Source organism: Centroberyx affinis, unplaced genomic scaffold, assembly GCF_046629955.1.
Source record: "Centroberyx affinis isolate AG114_WGS23_722 - 3 ecotype Tasmania unplaced genomic scaffold, CSIRO-AGI_Caff_v1 ptg001541l_1, whole genome shotgun sequence".
In the NCBI taxonomy this organism is placed as follows: domain Eukaryota; kingdom Metazoa; phylum Chordata; class Actinopteri; order Beryciformes; family Berycidae; genus Centroberyx; species Centroberyx affinis.
In genome coordinates this window covers 60,001-80,537 of record NW_027279997.1, presented here as the reverse complement: position 1 = coordinate 80,537, position 20,537 = coordinate 60,001, and the positions used below count along the sequence as shown (strand labels likewise).

The 20,537-nt window shown below is 40.9% G+C and overlaps 1 protein-coding gene across 4 annotated transcripts in view; it reads left to right on the top strand.

Annotated features, from left to right (window-relative positions):
• Nucleotides 1-19,039, top strand: part of plecb (plectin b) — a 120,170-nt gene extending 101,131 nt beyond the window's left edge. For 3 of the 4 annotated variants that reach the window (XM_071527485.1, XM_071527482.1, XM_071527484.1), the window contains exons 24-34: nucleotides 16-173; nucleotides 673-851; nucleotides 954-1,092; nucleotides 1,425-1,781; nucleotides 1,904-1,987; nucleotides 2,092-2,196; nucleotides 2,367-2,465; nucleotides 4,611-7,964; nucleotides 10,496-17,648; nucleotides 17,873-17,989; nucleotides 18,166-19,039. In XM_071527485.1, the coding sequence (XP_071383586.1) occupies nucleotides 16-173; nucleotides 673-851; nucleotides 954-1,092; nucleotides 1,425-1,781; nucleotides 1,904-1,987; nucleotides 2,092-2,196; nucleotides 2,367-2,465; nucleotides 4,611-7,964; nucleotides 10,496-16,642 (10,622 nt within the window). In that variant the 3' untranslated portion in view covers nucleotides 16,643-17,648; nucleotides 17,873-17,989; nucleotides 18,166-19,039. The remainder of the gene's footprint in view (nucleotides 1-15; nucleotides 174-672; nucleotides 852-953; nucleotides 1,093-1,424; nucleotides 1,782-1,903; nucleotides 1,988-2,091; nucleotides 2,197-2,366; nucleotides 2,466-4,610; nucleotides 7,965-10,495; nucleotides 17,649-17,872; nucleotides 17,990-18,165) is intronic. The other variant, XM_071527483.1, reaches the window with a different exon arrangement.
• Nucleotides 19,040-20,537: the final 1,498 nt, after the last annotated feature.

Sequence of the window (20,537 nt, the reverse complement as noted above, 5' to 3'; positions counted from 1 at the left end):
TATACTACTACATAGGTGAACACAATGAGTCTGTGTGTAAGACCTACATCTCTGAGATCAAGGACCTGCGTCTACGTATAGAGGACTGTGAGGCTCGGACTGTGGCTCGTATACGCAAACCTGTGGACAAGGAGCCTCTGAAAGCATGTGCTCAGAAGGCCACAGAGCAGAAGGTACTGTACTCGGGTTAAAGGTGGTACGTGTAGCATCTTAACATCAGTAAATTACCACATTCATTTTGAGACATTAGTATAAATACTGTCGCATTTTACATTATGTGCCATTAGGTCAGATTTGGCAGGAAATCTGCTGGATTACTTTACAGTCCAAAGGGAGATTGGTTTATGGCACAAAACAGAAACCGTTTGTACTTTTCAGCTAATAAACAACTTTATTCCAGTTCTACTTTTCTTCAGTGTTATCTTACTTCACATTCCCGTTAGCTTACCTGCAAATTGGCCATTATCAATTTCATGCTCTTCCTCTCCTAAATCATTGGGCAGAGAAATGGAGTGAAAACTTCAGAGAGGAAAATAGGTAAGAGGAGAGGAAATACAGCAAAAGTTTCAAGCAGTCTTTTAAAGGACATGAATTTGCATGTGGATCCATGACAGTAGCAGAGACTTTGACTCAAGCTAATTTGACCTCTTGTTGTCTTCCTCCATTCCACAGAAAGTCCAGACGGAGCTTGAGGGCATCAAGAAGGACCTTGACAAGGTGTCTGTGAAGACACAGGAGGTTTTGGCCTCCCCTCAACAGTCTGCCTCAGCTCCTGTCCTGCGGTCCGAGCTCGACCTCACAGTGCAGAAGATGGATCATGCCTACATGCTCTCCTCTGTTTATCTGGAGAAGTGAGTTCCTATTCCTCCCAGCCAAATACTCTTCGTAGTTAAGAGAAAATGCGTTATGTTTTTCCTAATTCCTCCTTGCTCCTTTACTTTTCCTCACCCCAGGCTGAAGACTGTGGATATGGTCATCCGTAACACACAGGGGGCAGAGGGAGTTCTCAAGAACTACGAGGACAGTCTGCGTGAGGTTCACACTGTGCCCAGTGATGTCAAGGAAGTGGAGACTTACCGAACACAGCTGAAGGTGAATAGCACTAGGCAATTACCTCTTCTTGGTTTAACTTTTTTAACTAGATCTCACCAATCAGCCTCTGTTAGAAGGGAGCTTTCTCCATTTTCTCTAAGCTCTGGAATCACAGAGAAGGTTTGTTGTGATGTTAATTTTATCAAAATACATTTTAGGCTCTAAATATCAAGATATCCAAGACATCTCCCTTTTGTGGGTATCATTTAGTTTCATGAAATTGTGTCAGGTTTATAAAGTTGTATCGAATTATATGATTCAACATGAAGTACAACTTGAAGTCTGTGTTTTCTCACTGCAAACTGCCCTTTCTTCTTTTTTTCTACCTGTAGAAAATGCGAGCTGAAGCCGAGGGTGAACAGCCGGTGTTTGATTCCCTGGAGGCAGAGCTGAAGAAGGCCTCTGCAGTGAGTGACAAGATGTCTCGCGTGCACAGCGAGCGTGATGCTGAGCTGGATCACTACCGGCACCTCCTGTCGAGCCTCCAGGACCGCTGGAAGGCCGTGTTCACCCAGATCGACCTTCGCCAGAGGGAGCTAGATCAGCTCGGACGCCAGCTAGGCTACTACCGCGAGAGCTATGACTGGCTGATCCACTGGATCGCTGATGCCAAGCAGAGGCAGGAGAAGATTCAGGCTGTGCCCATCAGTGACAGCAAAACTCTGAAGGAGCAACTGGCCCAGGAAAAGGTATATTACTGTGGTGTTTATACAGTATATCACCTTCATAGCATTATTCAGTTTTATTTTCTCAATTTCACATTAAACTAGTGAGCTAAACCCACAAATCAAACCCTTTTTTTTCAAAACAGAAACTTCTGGAAGAGATTGAGAAGAACAAGGACAAAGTTGATGAGTGTCAAAAATATGCTAAGGCATACATTGACACTATCAAGGTGAGCATGAAGCAACATTGCATATTGTACTGTGAATATTATAATTCAGAACATTCAGAGAAAATGCTTTGGTGTAACTGAGATGCTTGTCCTTGTTTTGATAGGATTATGAACTCCAGTTGGTTGCCTACAAAGCTCAAGTCGAACCTCTTACTTCTCCCCTGAAGAAAACCAAAATGGACTCAGCTTCAGACAACATCATTCAGGAGGTGTGTTTCTTAGAAGCCACATTGGATACACCATCCAGAAAATGTGAAAGATTATGATAAAGGGGATCTTCAGCATTAACTGGTGTCATTGTGAGAAAGATATGCACAGACAAAAAAGTTAACAAACATTTCGCTGTGTGTTTTTTTTTATTTTTTTGTTCCCATACCAGTATGTGACACTGAGGACCCGGTACAGTGAGCTAATGACTCTGACCAGCCAGTACATTAAGTTCATCACAGACAGTCAGCGCCGCCTGGAGGATGAGGAGGTGCGTGACAACTAACTGGAGATCTGAAACAAACTAAATTCTAACATTAACCCAACCAACCAACCAAATAATCAACCATTCAACCAACAAACCAATATACCGGCCGACCACCGAACGCATGCACGCACGCACTCACTTCTGTCTCTCAGTCACACACACACACACACACACACACACAATATTAATGTACTGGTGACAATTTGTTCCTTTGCATTGACATAAAAGCAAGAAACATTGGCATGCTGTAGCTGAGCCATAAGCTAGAGCAGCACATATTACTGGACACTTATAAAATACTTTTGATATGCTCTATATAATGATAATATGAATCCAGTATTTTAGGGTTTGTAATAAAACAATAACCAGAAACATAATTGCAAACAAAGATGATGCATGAGTTTTGAGTGCATTGACTTAAGTGAATACATGAGTGAAATGGAGTATGGAGAATATTGAGTCTGAAGTTAGAGAGCATCCCCAATGTCAGTCTAAAACTAGTTTTGCTTAAATATATGTTCATATTGCCTACTCCATCTCCATTCATTTTGTGTGATGTGCCATTGTAGATTTAGAATAAGGGGGTCTTTCTTTCACTATGTTTTTTTTTTTCCTTTTCTTTTCCCACTGGCCACTTTGTATTCTGAGATTGCAATCGAAGTTCTCACTGTATGCTTCAGCCTGGTTATCATGGTCTTCAACTCTCCTTTTTCAAATTAACACAAGTTTAAAATCTTCTTAAAAAATCTTTCTTTAAAGCATTCTTTCCTAACCCTAATGTTTTGTTTGTTTCTTTGCTTCTCTTAACTGCTTGCCAGTGCTTTGTCATGATGAATGCTTAACTTGTTTGGGCGTTAAAGAGGTAAATTATTCACAGTGCTTCAGGTATCTTTATCCTCCATTCTGTCTATCACCCTCGCATCCGTTTCTCTCTCAAACTGTATTGCATTTTTGTATTTACTTGCTTTGCACTTCCATGCCTTATTTATTGTCTTTTTTCACTGCAGACATTTATAGAATTACCTTTACTATCCACAAAGTTTCTAACTATTACTACTGCTTATGGGCACTTTCACCCTTGTTAACCTGCTCTATAATGGCATCTACTTATAATGGCATCATAACTGTCTTCTTAACTTACAATGGCAATCATCTGAATTTATCATCCCTCTGACCTTGCGTTTCCTTTCAACCCTGTTTTGTGGAGAATAGTGATTTAAAGAACCCCCAATGCATGGACTGAGATGAAAAAAAGTTTGTGACGCTAATGGTGTGAATAGATATTCTAACATAAGAACATCTTGAATTTATTTTAGCAGAATTAACTGTGCCAACACATTTTTCCCAAACTGTGCACATGGACAGTCTAAATTATCATCTATTGAAACCAAGATTGACTTTTTGAAATGGTTCAACAGAAGCCTACCTCAAAGAAATATCTTCTTTGTACAATGATGTTGTAATTACACTAATAATAACACATTTAATATGACATTTACATAAAAGATTTTTATAGTAATTATATGAAATCAAATGTGGGATATTCTATTACACAAGTGTAAATAGGAATACTCCTAATGCCACAAATGCCTAATAACCTTCACAAAACAAAGTTCAGCTAAATTACTGTGAAACAATTAGATTAATAATGAAGCAATATTTAGATGATGATGTAATATGATATCAATATTTGTTAATTAATTAATATATTTTACAGCATCGCTATGCAAATTTGAAAGATAGTGTGACAAAAGCTACAGTTGCATGCCATATGATTTTCTTGCTGTGTTGTGAAGTGATCTTTTGTTTCCATACATTAATTGATCCATCACCGTTATCCATTTTTCTTGAATTGAATTGTCTTGTCATGAATGAATTACTTTAACTGCATCGTGAATTTAACATCATCTTAATGAATATGCATCTAATTTGACTTGATCTTTGAGCTAACTTTTAACATTTAACAATGAGTAGGTAATACAATACATTAAGTTGCTCTCATTCCAGTGTGATTAGGCTGTGATTACCATAGTAATTACAATTTGAATCCACACTCTTTTGAGCTGGTTAATGTAAAGTGTTACCTAACATTTAACCTGTCATGCTTAATTATAATCCTTTCTTTACCATTTGCTTCCACTAATGCAGAAAGCTGCTGAGAAACTCAAAGCGGAAGAGCAGAAAAAAATGGCCGAGATGCAGGCTGAGTTAGACAAACAGAAGCAGTTAGCTGAAGCTCACGCAAAGGCCATTGCCAAGGCAGAGAAAGAGGCACGAGAGCTGAAGCTCAGAATGCAGGAAGAAGTAAGCAGGAGAGAAATTGTCGCTGTAGATGCAGAAAAGCAAAAGCACAACATCCAGCAGGAACTGCACGAGCTCAAAAACCTCTCAGAGCAACAGATCAAGGACAAAAGTCAACAGGTCGAAGAGGCTCTCCAAAGCCGGGTCAAGATCGAGGAGGAAATCCACCTAATCAGGATCCAACTTGAGACAACTGTAAAACAAAAGTCTACAGCAGAATCTGAGCTCAAGCAACTTCGTGACAGAGCAGCTGAAGCTGAAAAACTTAGAAAGGCTGCCCAAGAAGAGGCTGAGAAGCTCCGTAAACAAGTCAATGAGGAGACCCAGAAAAAGCGCAAAGCAGAGGAGGAACTCAAATTCAAATCTGAGGCAGAGATGGAAGCTGCTAGGCAAAAGCAAAAAGCCCTTGAAGACCTTGATAAGCTCAAGATGCAAGCAGAGGAGGCAGAAAGGCAAATGAAGCAAGCAGAGGTAGAGAAGGAGAGGCAAATCAAGGTTGCTCAAGTTGCAGCCCAGAAGAGTGCTGCTGCTGAGCTCCAGAGCAAACGCATGTCCTATGTGGAAAAGACCTCAAAGTTGGAAGAATCACTCAAACAAGAGCATGGCACTGTCCTCCAGCTGCAACAAGAAGCAGAACGTCTCAAGAAGCAACAGGAGGATGCAGAAAATGCCAGGGAGGAGGCAGAAAGAGAACTTGAAAAATGGAGGCAAAAAGCCAATGAGGCCCTTCGTCTAAGACTCCAGGCTGAGGAAGAAGCCCACAAAAAGAGCCTTGCCCAAGAGGAAGCTGAGAAACAAAAGGAGGACGCTGAGCGTGAGGCTAAAAAGAGAGCCAAAGCTGAAGAGTCAGCCCTGAAGCAGAAGGAGATGGCGGAGAAAGAACTTGAGAGGCAGAGGAAGCTGGCTGAGGGCACAGCTCAGCAGAAACTCACTGCAGAACAGGAGCTTATTCGTCTAAGGGCCGAGTTTGACCATGCAGAACAGCAGAGATCCCTCCTTGATGATGAACTTTACCGCCTGAAGAATGAAGTCAGTGCAGCTGAACAACAAAGGAAACAGTTGGAGGATGAACTGGCCAAAGTGAGGAGTGAAATGGATATACTTCTTGAATTGAAGTTCAAGGCAGAAAAGGAGACCATGTCTAACACAGAGAAGAGCAAACAACTCCTTGAGACTGAAGCAGCCAAAATGAGGGACCTAGCAGAGGAGGCAGGCAAGCTTAGATCCATTGCTGAGGAGGCCAAGCGTCAGAGACAAGTTGCTGAGGAAGAGGCAGCTCGCCAGAGAGCAGAGGCTGAAAGGATTCTCAAAGAAAAGCTGGCTGCAATCAATGAGGCCACCCGCCTAAAAACAGAGGCTGAAATTGCCCTGAAAGAGAAAGAAGCTGAAAATGAGAGACTCCGGCGGCAAGCTGAGGATGAGGCTTACCAGAGGAAAGCTCTTGAAGACCAAGCCAACCAGCACAAGCAACACATTGAGGAAAAGATAGTCCAACTCAAAAAATCATCTGAGGCTGAAATGGAAAGACAAAAGGCAATTGTGGATGACACTCTCAAACAGAGGCGGATTGTTGAAGAAGAAATCAGAATTCTTAAGCTCAACTTTGAAAAGGCTTCATCTGGAAAGCTTGATTTGGAGCTAGAACTGAACAAACTGAAAAACATTGCAGAAGAAACTCAACAAAGTAAACTCCAAGCAGAGGAGGAGGCAGAGAAACTAAGAAAGATTGCCCTTGAGGAGGAGAAAAGGAGGAGGGAAGCAGAGGAAAAGGTAAAGAAGATTGCTGCTGCAGAAGAAGAAGCAGCCAGACAACGCAAGGCAGCACAAGAAGAGGTTGAGCGTCTGAAAAAGAAAGCCGAAGAAGCCAGAAAGCAGAAAGATGATGCTGACAAAGAAGCAGAAAAACAGATTGTTGCAGCTCAACAAGCAGCTCTGAAATGCAATGCAGCTGAGCAGCAAGTCCAAAGTGTTCTTGTCCAACAGAAGGAAGATAACCTCATGCAGAAAAAGCTCAAGGAAGAGTATGAGAAAGCCAAGAAGCTTGCTAAAGAGGCAGAAGCTGCTAAGGAGAAGGCAGAAAGGGAGGCAGCTCTCTTCCGTCAACAAGCCGAGGAAGCAGAACGCCAAAAATCAGCTGCTGAACAAGAAGCTGCAAACCAAGCCAAAGCTCAGGAGGATGCTGAGAGGTTGAGGAAGGATGCTGAATTTGAAGCTGCTAAAAGAGCACAAGCAGAGGCCTCTGCGCTCAAACAGAAGCAACAAGCTGATGCTGAAATGGCAAAGCACAAAAAACTGGCAGAGCAAACATTAAAACAGAAATTCCAAGTAGAGCAAGAGCTCACAAAGGTTAAACTTCAGCTTGATGAAACTGATAACCAGAAATCTCTCCTGGATGAAGAGCTACAGCGCTTGAAGGATGAGGTCGGTGATGCTGTCAAACAAAAGGCCCAGGTGGAGGAGGAGCTATTCAAAGTCAAGGTTCAGATGGAGGAGCTTCTCAAACTGAAACTCAGAATTGAGGACGAAAACCAGCGCCTCATCAAGAAAGATAAAGATAACACACAAAAATTTCTTGCAGAAGAGGCTGCAAATATGAAACAGCTTGCAGAAGATGCTGCTAGACTTAGTGTGGAGGCCCAAGAGGCTGCACGCTTGAGACAGATTGCTGAGGCTGACCTCAACCAGCAAAGAGCTCTCGCAGATAAAATGCTCAAAGAAAAAATGCAGGCCATACAAGAGGCATCTAAACTGAGAGCTGAGGCAGAGATGCTGCAAAGGCAGAAGGACTTGGCTCAAGAGCAGGCCCAAAAGCTGCTAGAGGATAAGCAACTAATGCAACAGCGTCTTGAAGAGGAAACAGAGGGCTACCAGAGGTCACTTGAAGCAGAGAGGAAGAGACAATTGGAGATCACAGCTGAAGCAGAAAAGCTCAAACTTAAGGTTTCTCAACTTAGTGAAGCCCAGAGCAAAGCTGAGGAGGATGCTAAAAAATTCAAGAAGCAAGCTGATTCAATTGCTGCCCGTCTTCATGAAACAGAATTAGCCACCAAAGAGAAAATGACTGTAGTGCAAAAACTTGAAGTCCAGAGACTGAGCAGCAACAAAGAGGCTGACGATTTACGCAAAGCTATCGCAGACCTAGAGAACGAGAAGGCTAGACTGAAAAAGGAGGCTGAAGACCTTCAAAATAAGTCTAAAGAGGTATTGTGTCAAAAATGGCATAACATAGCAGCTTATGTCATTGTTAACTCTATCTGAAAACTAACACCCTTTTGAAATATTTCTTAAAATTTTCTCTATCTATTCATTCTCCTCAAATCTACTAATCATGACACCACATCTCTTTGATTTTGAATATTATTTTAATTTAAATATTTTTTTTCTACAGTGCACTGTGCTCATGCAGATCATATCCTGGAATGTCTCTATTTTAAGACATGCTTCATCTTTCTTTCAGTTGCATAATTGAGTTCCAAATCAGCTCCAAAATAAATTAAAACTATTATTTGAAGCTAAATCAAAATTATTAAAATGTATTACCTTTCATCAGTAACGTAATAAAAATGTGAACTCTAAGTGTGGTTGAACAATTAGAATAGACAATAACGAGATGGTATTGCATGCAGCTACAGATTTAACATATTGTATACCAGACATCTCTATCCTCTAGTATGAGAGTTTTAAGGTTAAAACATTTGAATGGATGACACAAAGTAGATTGGTTACCTTCATAGAGTCCATTCAAAGTGTTTAACATCTAAGGGAAGTATCCCACTTATACTGTACTGTCATGGTCACTTGTCAAGGATTAGAAATTAGTAATGTTCTTTGTTAATTTCAGGGCTTTGCCATTTACGCACAATATTTATTTCTAAATATATTTACTCAGTATCCTGGTGTTTCCCTAGTAACACCTGAGAGTAACACCTGAGTGACTAATACATGGAATACAATTACTTCCATCTGATAATGAGCACAGAATTCTTAGTAATGAATAACAGTTAAAGAAACATTGCTTCATTGTTCCAGCAAATAGGACAAACCTTAGTAACAACCTGTCAGCACAGAAACAGCTAGGATTCAGCAGACTAGCATTATGCTAACTAGCATTTCCTATGGTTGGTTCCTACTGTTAACATAACTAGCCAAATATCCAACCTTTACATTGTCCATAAAACAGCATTAACATTTGCTAAAAGACTGTAGGCTATATCTACTCCCAGGCACAGTCAGTGGTGTCATTATTAAGTGTTGAACTGGGAAGACAGGATTTATAATTTCTCATGTGATGGGGAAAGCAATTTAGTGTCAAGTACAGAGCACGTTGAGATTAAGAGTACTGAAATTGTTACTTTTGTGCTGTGTTGCTTGTGTACTGCATGGATTTCCCAGGATGATACAAGCAAGAAAGTCTATCTCCTACTCATTCTATAAACTTTGTGATTCAGAATGGTGGTCAAACAGTTGTGTCAGAGGTGTCTGGTTATACAGTATGCTAAGCAAATTTCATGGATACCCTCCAGTCAAACACAATCAAGAATTTAAATAAGGGATATTGCTTGATAAGATAATTGAACAATACGAATGGATGATGTGGGGGTTCAAAAACCATACAGGACAAAGAAAAGATTATATTGTCTTTATATTTCTAAAAAAGATTAAGTGATTTTGGCCTTCTCTACATGCCACTAGTGTTACCAGTGGAGGCCTGGTGGTTGTAATTTTTTCCTAACCATGTCAACCAATTTTATTTAGCGACCATGTCAGTGATTTTCCTCAACTGGGTTGGGAAAAATTCCAGTCAAAATAACCCACAGTTGTTGACAAATTTTCAGGGTCCTTGGGATCATTTCCATTGTGACATCTCAATAATCAGAGCCACTTTATAGCATGTACTCATAAATTAGAATTTAAGAAATTATTATTTTGGAATTATTTTATTCAATGTTTTGCAGACGTAGAATATGAGGTTGCACAATCCAGTCCAATTGTAGGCTACCTAGTGTGTGCCATAACCATTTTAGTTTTACTTTGACAGTCAATAACTTAGAATGAAGAGGTGCAAATGTGTGTATCATTATGCACATCCATTGATGTACACATCCATTGACACACACATGACAAGTCCAAGTTTCAGTATCTGTAGTAATATTAAAGCTGTTTGAATTGACCTCTAAAATTAATCCCATTATGAAGCAGTTATCCCTTTCCTTTATGACTCCAGGTGAAACTTATTTCATCCAGATACAGAATTTTTCTGAGGTACTTGAGGACAGTCACTCACGGACAGGATAAACTTGGTGGAAATAAAAAAAAAAAATCAGCAAACCTCATGTAATATCTACAGAGGGCTAATATGATAGCGACACTGAAAAAGAGTTGAATGTGTGAATCAGCTGGGTCTGGTTATCATGTATGTGGGTATAGCACATCCCTCATAAAAATAATAATTAAAACATGTAGAATGGGGAGGGTTTATGAAAATGAGTACATGTTATAAAAGTAATGGTTGTGTAATCAAAGAACTTTTAGCAAATAATTATAAAACTACAGTCAAGCACACATACAACTTCACTTAGGGATTGTTTTTTGATCTCTATATGCATAAGCAGAGTGCATTGTACAAATTACACTGCATTACAAATTAAATCAAACAAAATGTGTGAAGAATATACTATGTGCCATACAAAACCTGTTGTAACTTTACTTTTTTCCCACTTTTTTTCTATCAGATGGCTGATGCACAGCAGAAACAAATTGAACATGAGAAGATAGTACTCCAGCAAACATTCCTGACAGAGAAGGAGATGCTACTGAAGAAAGAGCGGCTCATTGAAGATGAGAAAAAGAAGCTGGAGAGCCAGTTTGAAGAGGAAGTCAAAAAGGCCAAAGCTCTCAAAGATGAACAGGAACACCAGAGAAAGCAGATGGAGGAAGAGAAGAAGAAACTCCAGGCTACCATGGATGCTGCCCTCAACAAACAGAAAGAGGCTGAAAAAGAGATGCAGAACAAACAAAAAGAAATGCAGGAGCTGGAAAAGAAGAGACTTGAGCAGGAAAGGATTCTTGCAGAAGAGAACATGAAACTACGTGAGAAACTGCAGCAGCTTGAGGATGCTCAAGAAGTAGTCCATGTAACAGTGGTTGAGACAACGAAGAAAGTTTTCAATGGTCAAAATGCCGGAGATGTGGTAGACAGTGTGGAAGGGAGAAAAGATCCATTGGCTTTTGACGGCATTCGTGAAAAGGTTCCTGCAAGCAGGCTTCATGACCTCGGCCTTTTACCCAAGAAGGAGTTCGACAAGCTGAAGAAAGGCAAAACCACTGTGCAAGAGCTTGGTGAGACTGAAAATCTGAGAAGAATTCTGAAAGGAAAGAACTGCATCGCTGGTCTGTTGACACCATCTAGTCAGAAAATGTCAATCTATCAAGCATCAAAAGAGAAGAAGATTACACCAGGCACAGCCATGATCCTTCTTGAAGCCCAGGCAGCCACAGGTTACATTATTGACCCCATAAAGAACCAGAAACTTTCTGTTAGTGAGGCTGTCAAGGAAGGCCTGATTGGCCCTGAACTGCACAACAAAATGCTTTCGGCTGAGAGAGCTGTTATTGGCTACAAAGATCCATACACTGGTGGGAAGATCTCTGTCTTTGAAGCTATGAAGAAGGGTCTGATTGAACATGATCATGCCATCAGAGTCCTTGAGGCTCAGCTTGCAACTGGTGGAATCATTGACCCTATCAATAGTCATCGTGTACCTATTGAAACAGCTTACAAACAAGGACAATATGATGCAGAAATGAACAAGATTCTGGAGAACCCCTCAGATGACACTAAGGGATACTTTGACCCCAGCACTCAGGAACCCTTGACATATTCTCAGCTGATGGGGAGATGTACCACTGATCCTGACACTGGTCTCCTACTCCTGCCAATCACAGATAAGGCTGCTCAGTGCTCAAGTATATACACAGAGGAGGAGACCAAGGATGTGTTCAGCAAAACAACTGTGTCTGTGCCATTCGGAAGATTCAAGGGAAAGACTGTCACTATTTGGGAAATAATCAATTCTGAGTATTTCACTGAGGACCAGAAGAAGGACCTTCTCCGTCAATACAAGACAGGCAAAATCACAATAGAAAAAATCATTAAGATTGTGATTACTGTGGCAGAGGAGAAAGAGAAGAAGAATGAAATAGCCTTTGATGGTCTAAGAGCACCTGTCCCTGCCACTGAGCTCCTGGAATCCAAAATCATTGACAAAGATCTGTACAACAAACTGCACAAGGGCAATAAGACAGTCAAAGAAGTGTCTGAAATGGAAACCGTCCGCAAAGCACTGAAGGGCACAAACTGCATTGCAGGAGTAGTTATTGACTCATCCAAGGAGACAATGTCCTTCTATCAAGCTATGAAGAAAGACATGATGAGGGCAGGGCCTGCCTTGAATATGCTTGAGGCACAAGCAGGAACAGGCTATCTGGTTGACCCTGTAAATAATCAGAAGTGCACTGTTGATGAAGCTGTCAAAGCGGGTGTTGTTGGCCCTGAGCTGCATGAAAAGCTCTTATCTGCAGAGAGAGCTGTTACAGGCTACAAGGACCCTTACACTGGAAAGACTGTATCTCTGTTTCAGGCAATGAAGAAAGATCTCATCCCTAAAGAACAAGGAATCCGACTGCTTGATGCACAGCTGACCACAGGTGGCATCATTGATCCGGTACAAAGTCATCGCATCCCACATGATGTTGCCTGTAAGAGAGGGTATTTTGATGATGAAATGAACCAGATTCTAAGCAATCCCACTGATGAAACAAAGTGCTTCTTCGATCCCAACACACAGGAAAATGTCACATACTCAGAGCTGTTCAAGAGATGTGTTCCTGACAAAAAAACTGGTCTCCAGCTACTCCCTCTCTCTGACCAAGCAATCAGTGCAAAGGAAGAGCAGACACACACTGAAGCCCAGACAAAAGAGGCTATGACTCAGGCAACTGTGGAGCTTGAGTCTGGGCCATTTAAAGGGAAGAAGATGACCATCTGGGAAATCATTAACTCTGAATATCTCACTGAGGAACAAAGACTTGACCTCATCAGACAGTACAGGTCAGGGAAGGTTACAATTGAAAAGATCATCAAGATTGTTATCACAGTTGTAGATGAGAAAGAGGCCAAGAAGCAAGAACAGTCCAACTTCAAGGGACTCAGAGCTCCTGTCCCAGCTAGCTCCCTGTATGATTCCAAAATCATTGACAAAGCTACATTTGACCTCCTGCAGCAAGGCAAAACGACACCTAAACAAGTCAGTGAGAATCCCAATGTCAACAAATACCTTCAGGGCTCTGACAGCATTGCTGGCCTCTATCTGGAGCCAACAAAGGAGAAAATCAGCATTTATCAGGCTATGAAGAAAAAGCTCCTCAGGCACAACACAGGCCTTGCACTCCTTGAGGCTCAAGCTGCCACTGGCTTCATTGTAGATCCAGTAAGGAACCAGTGCCTGTCTGTAGATGAAGCTGTGAAAACAGGCCTTGTTGGCCCTGAGCTACACGAAAAACTCCTCTGTGCAGAAAAGGCTGTCACTGGCTATAAAGATCCCTTCACAGGCAACAAAATCTCTCTTTTCGAAGCAATGCAAAAAGATCTAATCCTGAAAGAGCATGCCATGCCACTGTTGGAAGCACAGATGGTTACTAGAGGAATCATTGACCCTGTAAACAGCCACCGCATCCCAACTGATGTTGCATATCAAAAGAACATTTTCAGTAAAGAAATTGCACACACCCTATCTGAACCATCAGATGACAACAAAGCTTTCTCAGACCCAGAAACTGATGAGAATGTAACCTACAAACAGCTGAAAGACAAGTGCCGGAAAGATCCAGAGACAGGCCTGCATATCCTTCCACTCTCTAAACCTCAGTCTCCAACTGTTGTGGAGAAGACATACCTTTACACTGAGGAACAAACACAGAGTGAACTGACAAACACCCAAATCGACATTCCACTTGAAGGCCTTGGTGGAGAGTCGATGAATCTCTGGGATGTCATGAACTCAAATTTGCTTCCAGAGCAGGAGAGGCAAAGGCTCATGGATGAATATCGCTCTGGCAACATCACTAAAGAGCGCATGATCATCATTATCATTGAGATTATGGAACAGAGAGAAATCATCAGAGAGGAGAGTCTGATGACATGCAAGACAATCAGGAGAAGGATAACTATAGATGAGCTGTACAATGCCCGCATCATTGACCTGGAGACATACAACCTCCTCAAACAGGGCAAGAGGAATATCCGTGACATAATGGAGATGACCAGTGTGAAGCAGTATCTCTATGGCACAGGCTGTGTTGCTGGGGTCATGACTGACTCCAGCTCTAAGATGAGTATTTACCAAGCAATGAAGAGAGGCTTCATGAAGCCAGAAATAGCTCTCAACCTCCTAGAAGCACAAGCTGCCACAGGATTCATTGTTGATCCAGTAAAAAATGAAACGCTCACTGTGGATGAGGCTGTCCGTAAGGGTGTTGTTGGCCCTGAAATCCATGACAAACTTCTTTCAGCTGAAAGAGCAGTCACAGGATACAAAGATCCATACAGTGGAAAAATCATATCTCTTTTCCAGGCCATGAAGAAGGATCTTGTCCTGGAGGATTACGCTCTGAAAATGCTGGAGGCTCAAACTGCCACTGGGGGCATTATTGATCCTGAATTCCAATTCCACCTCCCAGCAGACATTGCCATGCAGAGAGGTTACATCAACAAGGAGACCAATGAGAGACTGACTGATGATGCCAAAGGATTCATTGACCCTGTCACTGAGGAGAAGCTGTCATATGCACAGTTGCTCAAGAGATGCAAGTTGGATGGTGGGTTGCGCCTCCTCTCCCTGGGAGATAAGAGGCTGATGTTCAAAGGTCTGAGGAAGCAGATCACAATGGAGGAGCTGCTCCGCTCACAAATTATTGACCAGCAGACTGTCACTGAACTGAATGAAGGTCTTATTTCAGTGGAGGAGGTTAGCAATAGGCTATCAAGGTACCTTGAGGGCACTAGCTGTATTGCTGGAGTATATTTAGAGTCCACAAAGGAACGTCTTTCAATTTACCAGGCCATGAAGAAGAACATGATCAGGCCAGGCACTGCATTTGAACTGCTTGAGGCCCAGGCAGCCACAGGGTATGTCATTGATCCAATCAAAAACCTCAAACTGACTGTCAACGAATCAGTGAGGATGGGGATTGTAGGACCAGAATTCAAAGACAAGCTCCTCTCTGCTGAGCGTGCAGTGACAGGATACAGAGATCCTTATTCAGGCAAGACAATTTCCCTGTTCCAAGCCATGAAAAAGGGGCTAATCTTGAAAGATCATGGTATCCGTCTCCTGGAGGCCCAGATCGCCACTGGTGGAATCATCGACCCAGAGGAAAGTCATCGTTTGCCAGTTGAGGTAGCCTACAAACGTGGCCTCTTTGATGAGGAGATGAATGAGATTCTGACAGATCCATCTGATGACACCAAGGGCTTCTTTGATCCCAACACTGAGGAAAACCTAACCTACCTCCAGCTCATGGAGAGGTGTATCACAGACCCAGACAGTGGCCTGGTGCTCCTGCTCCTGAAGGAGAAGAAGCGAGAACGAAAGACATCCTCCAAATCCTCAGTTCGTAAGCGCAGAGTTGTCATTGTAGACCCAGAGACAGGCAAAGAGATGACAGTATATGAGGCCTACAGGAAGGGACTCATTGACCACCAAACCTACCTGGAGCTCGCTGAGCAGGAGTGTGAATGGGAAGAGGTCACAATCACCTCCTCTGATGGTAATGTCAAATCTATAATCATTGACAGGAGGTCAGGAAGACAATATGATGTTGATGATGCTCTTTCACGTGGTCTCATTGACCAGAATGCTCTTGATACATACCGCTCTGGAAACCTGTCCATCACAGAATTTGCTGACATGCTCTCTGGAAACATGGGAGGCTTCCGCTCTCGCTCATCCTCCTTTGGTTCCACCACTGGCTCCACCTCCTCTTATCCTATGAGCCCCATACCCTCCATTAAAGCACCTGCAATCATTTGGAATGACCCAACAGAAGAGACTGGCCCCATTGCTGGAATATTGGACACAGACACTCTGGAGAAGGTGTCTATCACTGAGGCCATGCACAGAAACCTGGTAGACAATATAACAGGCCAAAGGTTGTTGGAGGCCCAGGCATGCACAGGTGGAATAATTGACCCTACAAGCGGGGAGAAATTCTCTGTCACTGATGCAACAGAAAAAGCCCTTGTGGATAAAGTTATGGTTGATCGCATTAACTTGGCTCAAAAAGCATTCAATGGATTTGAAGACCCCAGAACTAAAGTGAAGATGTCTGCTTCCCAGGCTCTAAAGAAGGGCTGGTTGTATTATGAAGCTGGGCAGCGTTTCCTTGAGGTCCAGTATCTGACTGGTGGGCTTATTGAGCCTGATGTTGAGGGCAGAGTGTCACTAGATGAATCCATCAAGAAGGGCACAATTGATGCCCGCACTGCTCAGAAGCTGAGAGATGTCAGTGCTTACTCCAAATATCTAACATGCCCAAAAACCAAACTCAAAATCTCTTTCAAAGATGCCATGGACAGAAGCATGGTGGAGGAAGGATCTGGTCTAAGGCTGCTCGAGGCCTCCTCACAGTCCAGCAAAGGCCTCTACAGTCCCTATAATGTCAGCGGGACAGGATCTGCCACTGGCTCGCGGACCGGCTCAAGGACTGGATCCAGATCAGGCTCCCGGAGAGGCAGCTTTGATGCCGGCTCCGGCTTCAGCATGAACTTCTCGTCCTCCTCCTTCACGTCCTCCTCAACCAGCTATGGCCGCAGATTCTAACATGGATTAGCTAGCCCTGGCCCTAACAACTTTGAATAGGCCATATGACTAAGTACCAATGATACTAATACACTACAGTTACATATCTCACAGGAAAAACTAGTTTAGAATAAGAAAGAAATTATAATTAATTTATTCTGCCCTGCATGTGGTCACATTAAGAAATGGCTAGGCTATTGAAAAGGCTTTCTTTCATATATAATAGATTTCTAAACATATGCCTTACATATTCAGCCTTAACTAAGAATCACTAGAAAAATTAAACGTCCTTTTCTTTAATTCTGATTATCAAGTCAATTTATATTTTTGAAAGCAAAGCATTACATTTGTTTTTTGTTTTTTCAAGTGACCACAACTGATTTTATAGTTTTAATTTTTCACTTGTATACTTATGCTTTCTGAAACTAATATATACTGTATGTACGTTGAACAGAGATATTTTTCCAGTGTTCCTTTTTTCCTTTGAAATTCAAGAATATTTGTCCTCTATTTTTTATCTTTGTGACAATACTCAATGAGAAATGCCAACATAGTTATATTGTTTTTAACAGATTCCAAAATTCGTAGATGCCTTCTCATTTCTGAATGTTTGTATAGAGTTTGGCCAGATGTTTTTTTTTTATTATTATTATTATTTTATTTTATTTTTTTATGTTTATTGTTGCCTGGGTAAGTAAATCATTTACCCAGTTAGCTGCAACACAGAATACATACTACAAAATGACACTACAAAAATACAACACTGGATAAAGAGTGCAAGAATTCAAATTGTGTAGACTGCTCTGAAACCAATTTCACATCTATCATTACTTTGCACTCATGCCCCTTTATATTCAGTGGACTTTCACATCACTTCAGTTCATTATACCATTATTTCACACACTCCAAAGTTTTGGATTCCTCTTCATTCACCCTCAGTCAAGTGTTCCTGGTAAATCGTCCCAAGATGATGTCAGACTTGTTCCTGTTCTCCCTTATAGACCTGCCTCCTGTTGTTTTGGTTCTTGTAAGTAAGAAATTAGTTCATTCATTTTTTGTTGTGTTTGTTTTGTCATCTATTATATTTTGATCACATCTCAGACCCACAAATTATGTCAACATTTCTGTACACACACAGCCCCCCCCAAACCACTCACCAGTAGGGTGGTAGGTTGGTGCTACTGGCCAAGCATTTTTATTCCAAATTTTCATATTTACTGACTATCTATTGTCTATCCCTCTTTTTGGCAGCTGTCTCACTCCTTCAAAATCCAACATGGGAGCACAGATACTGAATTGGCCGGAGCGTATGAGCCAATCAACTTGGATGGATTTGTGAGTCCACGTCATCCTCATCCAGTTATGCAGGTAAATTGACTATTTATGAAAACTGATGATGTCACCCTCATTTTCATTTCCTTTATTTGCAAAAGATGAAGCTTTTCATTTTCATCAAGATTTATTTTCTAATTTTCGTTGCTCTTTTTTCTTTTTTTCATCGTTTGGTTTACTTTAATTCATCATTATTTTTCTTTTGTTTCTAGATCTGCCATTGAGTATGTCCTTTCTTCCATTGCACATCACATTTGAAGAGAGTTGAGGCTTGTGACCCTGACACCTCCTTGGGATGCCTTACTAGGAACAATCTTCATTCATGAACTCTATGCATATTCGTTACTTGAATGTTAATGTTAATCATCATGTCCACATATTTTGGAGAACGCTACCAGGGCACATACACAGCTGTGTGTATGTCCTTTCATGTGGTTGGTTTTATGAAGATTTACTGTAGCAATGGTACAGCACATCTTCATTTGTCTAGTCTTAAGTCCACTACATAGTTATTTTGTGTTATCTCTCACTGTAAATTCAGTCAAAACCAAAGTGCTATTGACAGCATATTTAGAGAAATATGTCATATTTGTTACAACACCACATTGCATGAATGTATGTATTATATAACATTAATTCATTTCAGTTGATATTTTGCAGCAGATATCATTTGCAAACTGAAATAGCTTGAAGCTTTATCATTTTGTTGCTTATAGCTCTTTTTCCATGCCAAGTATTTCTATTATGCTTCTTGAAAGTGTTTTACCTCTGTAAATGTTTGCTTTGTTTTCGTATTTCATCATGTTTTTTGATATATTATGAATTTGCCTTGCATGTTTTACTAACTTTACAAAGGATATTTGGGAAAAATAGGTGTAAAATAAAGACAATTGCAAATGTAACTGCTCAGAAAACCTTTTTTTTTTTTTGTTCAATGCTGATTTAAAGTTAGCAGCATATTTAATCAAAAACTAACTGGTTGGTTTTGCCTATGGGCCGATATTTGCTTTGAATGGCATGGTGAGTGGATTCTGTTGTATGTTTTGACAATAACACTATAATGTAAATAAATATGCTCTGAAGAGACCCTCTTGTCATTCATACTTCAACAAGCAAGCATCTGAAAGTGTTTTGGGATTTGTATATATTTTTCAATACCAACTTTCCTGATTAACATTAAAACACACTGGGAAATGAAAGTATAAACACACACAATTGATTTACCTCAGAGGTGGTGTAGAAATATTAGTGTTAAATTGATCTAGTAGCTCGCCAATGGTATGAATTTTAATTCAGCCTAGAGAATATGATGCTGAATAGATTGTGGTCTTTTACCACATGAGGGCAGTATTAGACTTACTTAACACTCATCCCCAAGGAAGCAAGGTGTAATGACTTTGTAGTAAAACATGCACTCTAGAATTGAGCATGTTAGGAACCCACTTTCAAGAACTCATTCATTATTGAGCATGTTTACTATATTGGTGAGATATCTACAGTATATGAAACAATGATACAGTATGATACAGTATATGAATTAGGGTTTGACTGATATGAGTTTTTGAAGGCTGATATGATACTGATGCTCATATTTTTGTATTGGAGCTTCTGATAGCCTAATATCTTGTACCAATATTCAATATCTTTGAATTTGACTATTTTTATGGCCCCCAAAAAAGACAAGTATTCAGTGTTTCCTCCAAATTGTATTGTTGTGATGGTGGAAAAGTCTCTGAAACAGAGACATGGGACACTAAGACTCTTCATTGAAAACTAGACTAATACAATTATTTTAGGATTAGCAGCTTAGGCAGGGGGACCCACCGCAACTATTTAATTGTAGGGGAAACTCACTGCCTTTAAAAATTAAGAATTAATTTACAAAAAACATTATTGAACACTTAAAAAAAATAAAAATAAAAAACATTGCATATTTTACAGACTTTTTATTTAGCTGTGGTCAGGGAAGAACCTCCATCATATTGGCTGTTAGCTGATATTTAATAACAGGCCAATATCAGCCTGATGTATCTGTCTAACCCTAATATTAATCCTTAATTACGGCGTAGTGGACTCTGTATGAATATGGATTTCCACTTGACTTCACACTACACATGTACATATTTGCTCTGTGTGCCAACATTAGCCACTGGGTTTGATGGAAGGGCCTGCCATAACCAGCAATGGGACAATCACCTCTTCACTCAGCTCCCTTGGCTACTCAGATCTGGCCCTTTCCCTCCCAGCTCTTGACCCTGCATCAGAGGCTGGAGGCAGGGAGGTAAGAACACAGAGAATAGAGTGAAAAACACTGAAGCAAGCATGTACAACACATAATGAATTATGAACACTTCAAATGAATAGTGCCAACTCAAGCAGCTGGAACTGACAACTGTGATAATGTAAAGTTGCAAAATGTTATGGGTAGATGGAAAAATCAATAACAGTTTTCATCATGGCATTGCCAAAGCTACAAACGAAGTGATACACAGATCAATTTGTGAGTTGTTCAAATTGTTGTCTCTTACAGGATGAAAGAGGTACTTTGTTTGGATCGCCAACACCTACATCAAAGGATCAGACA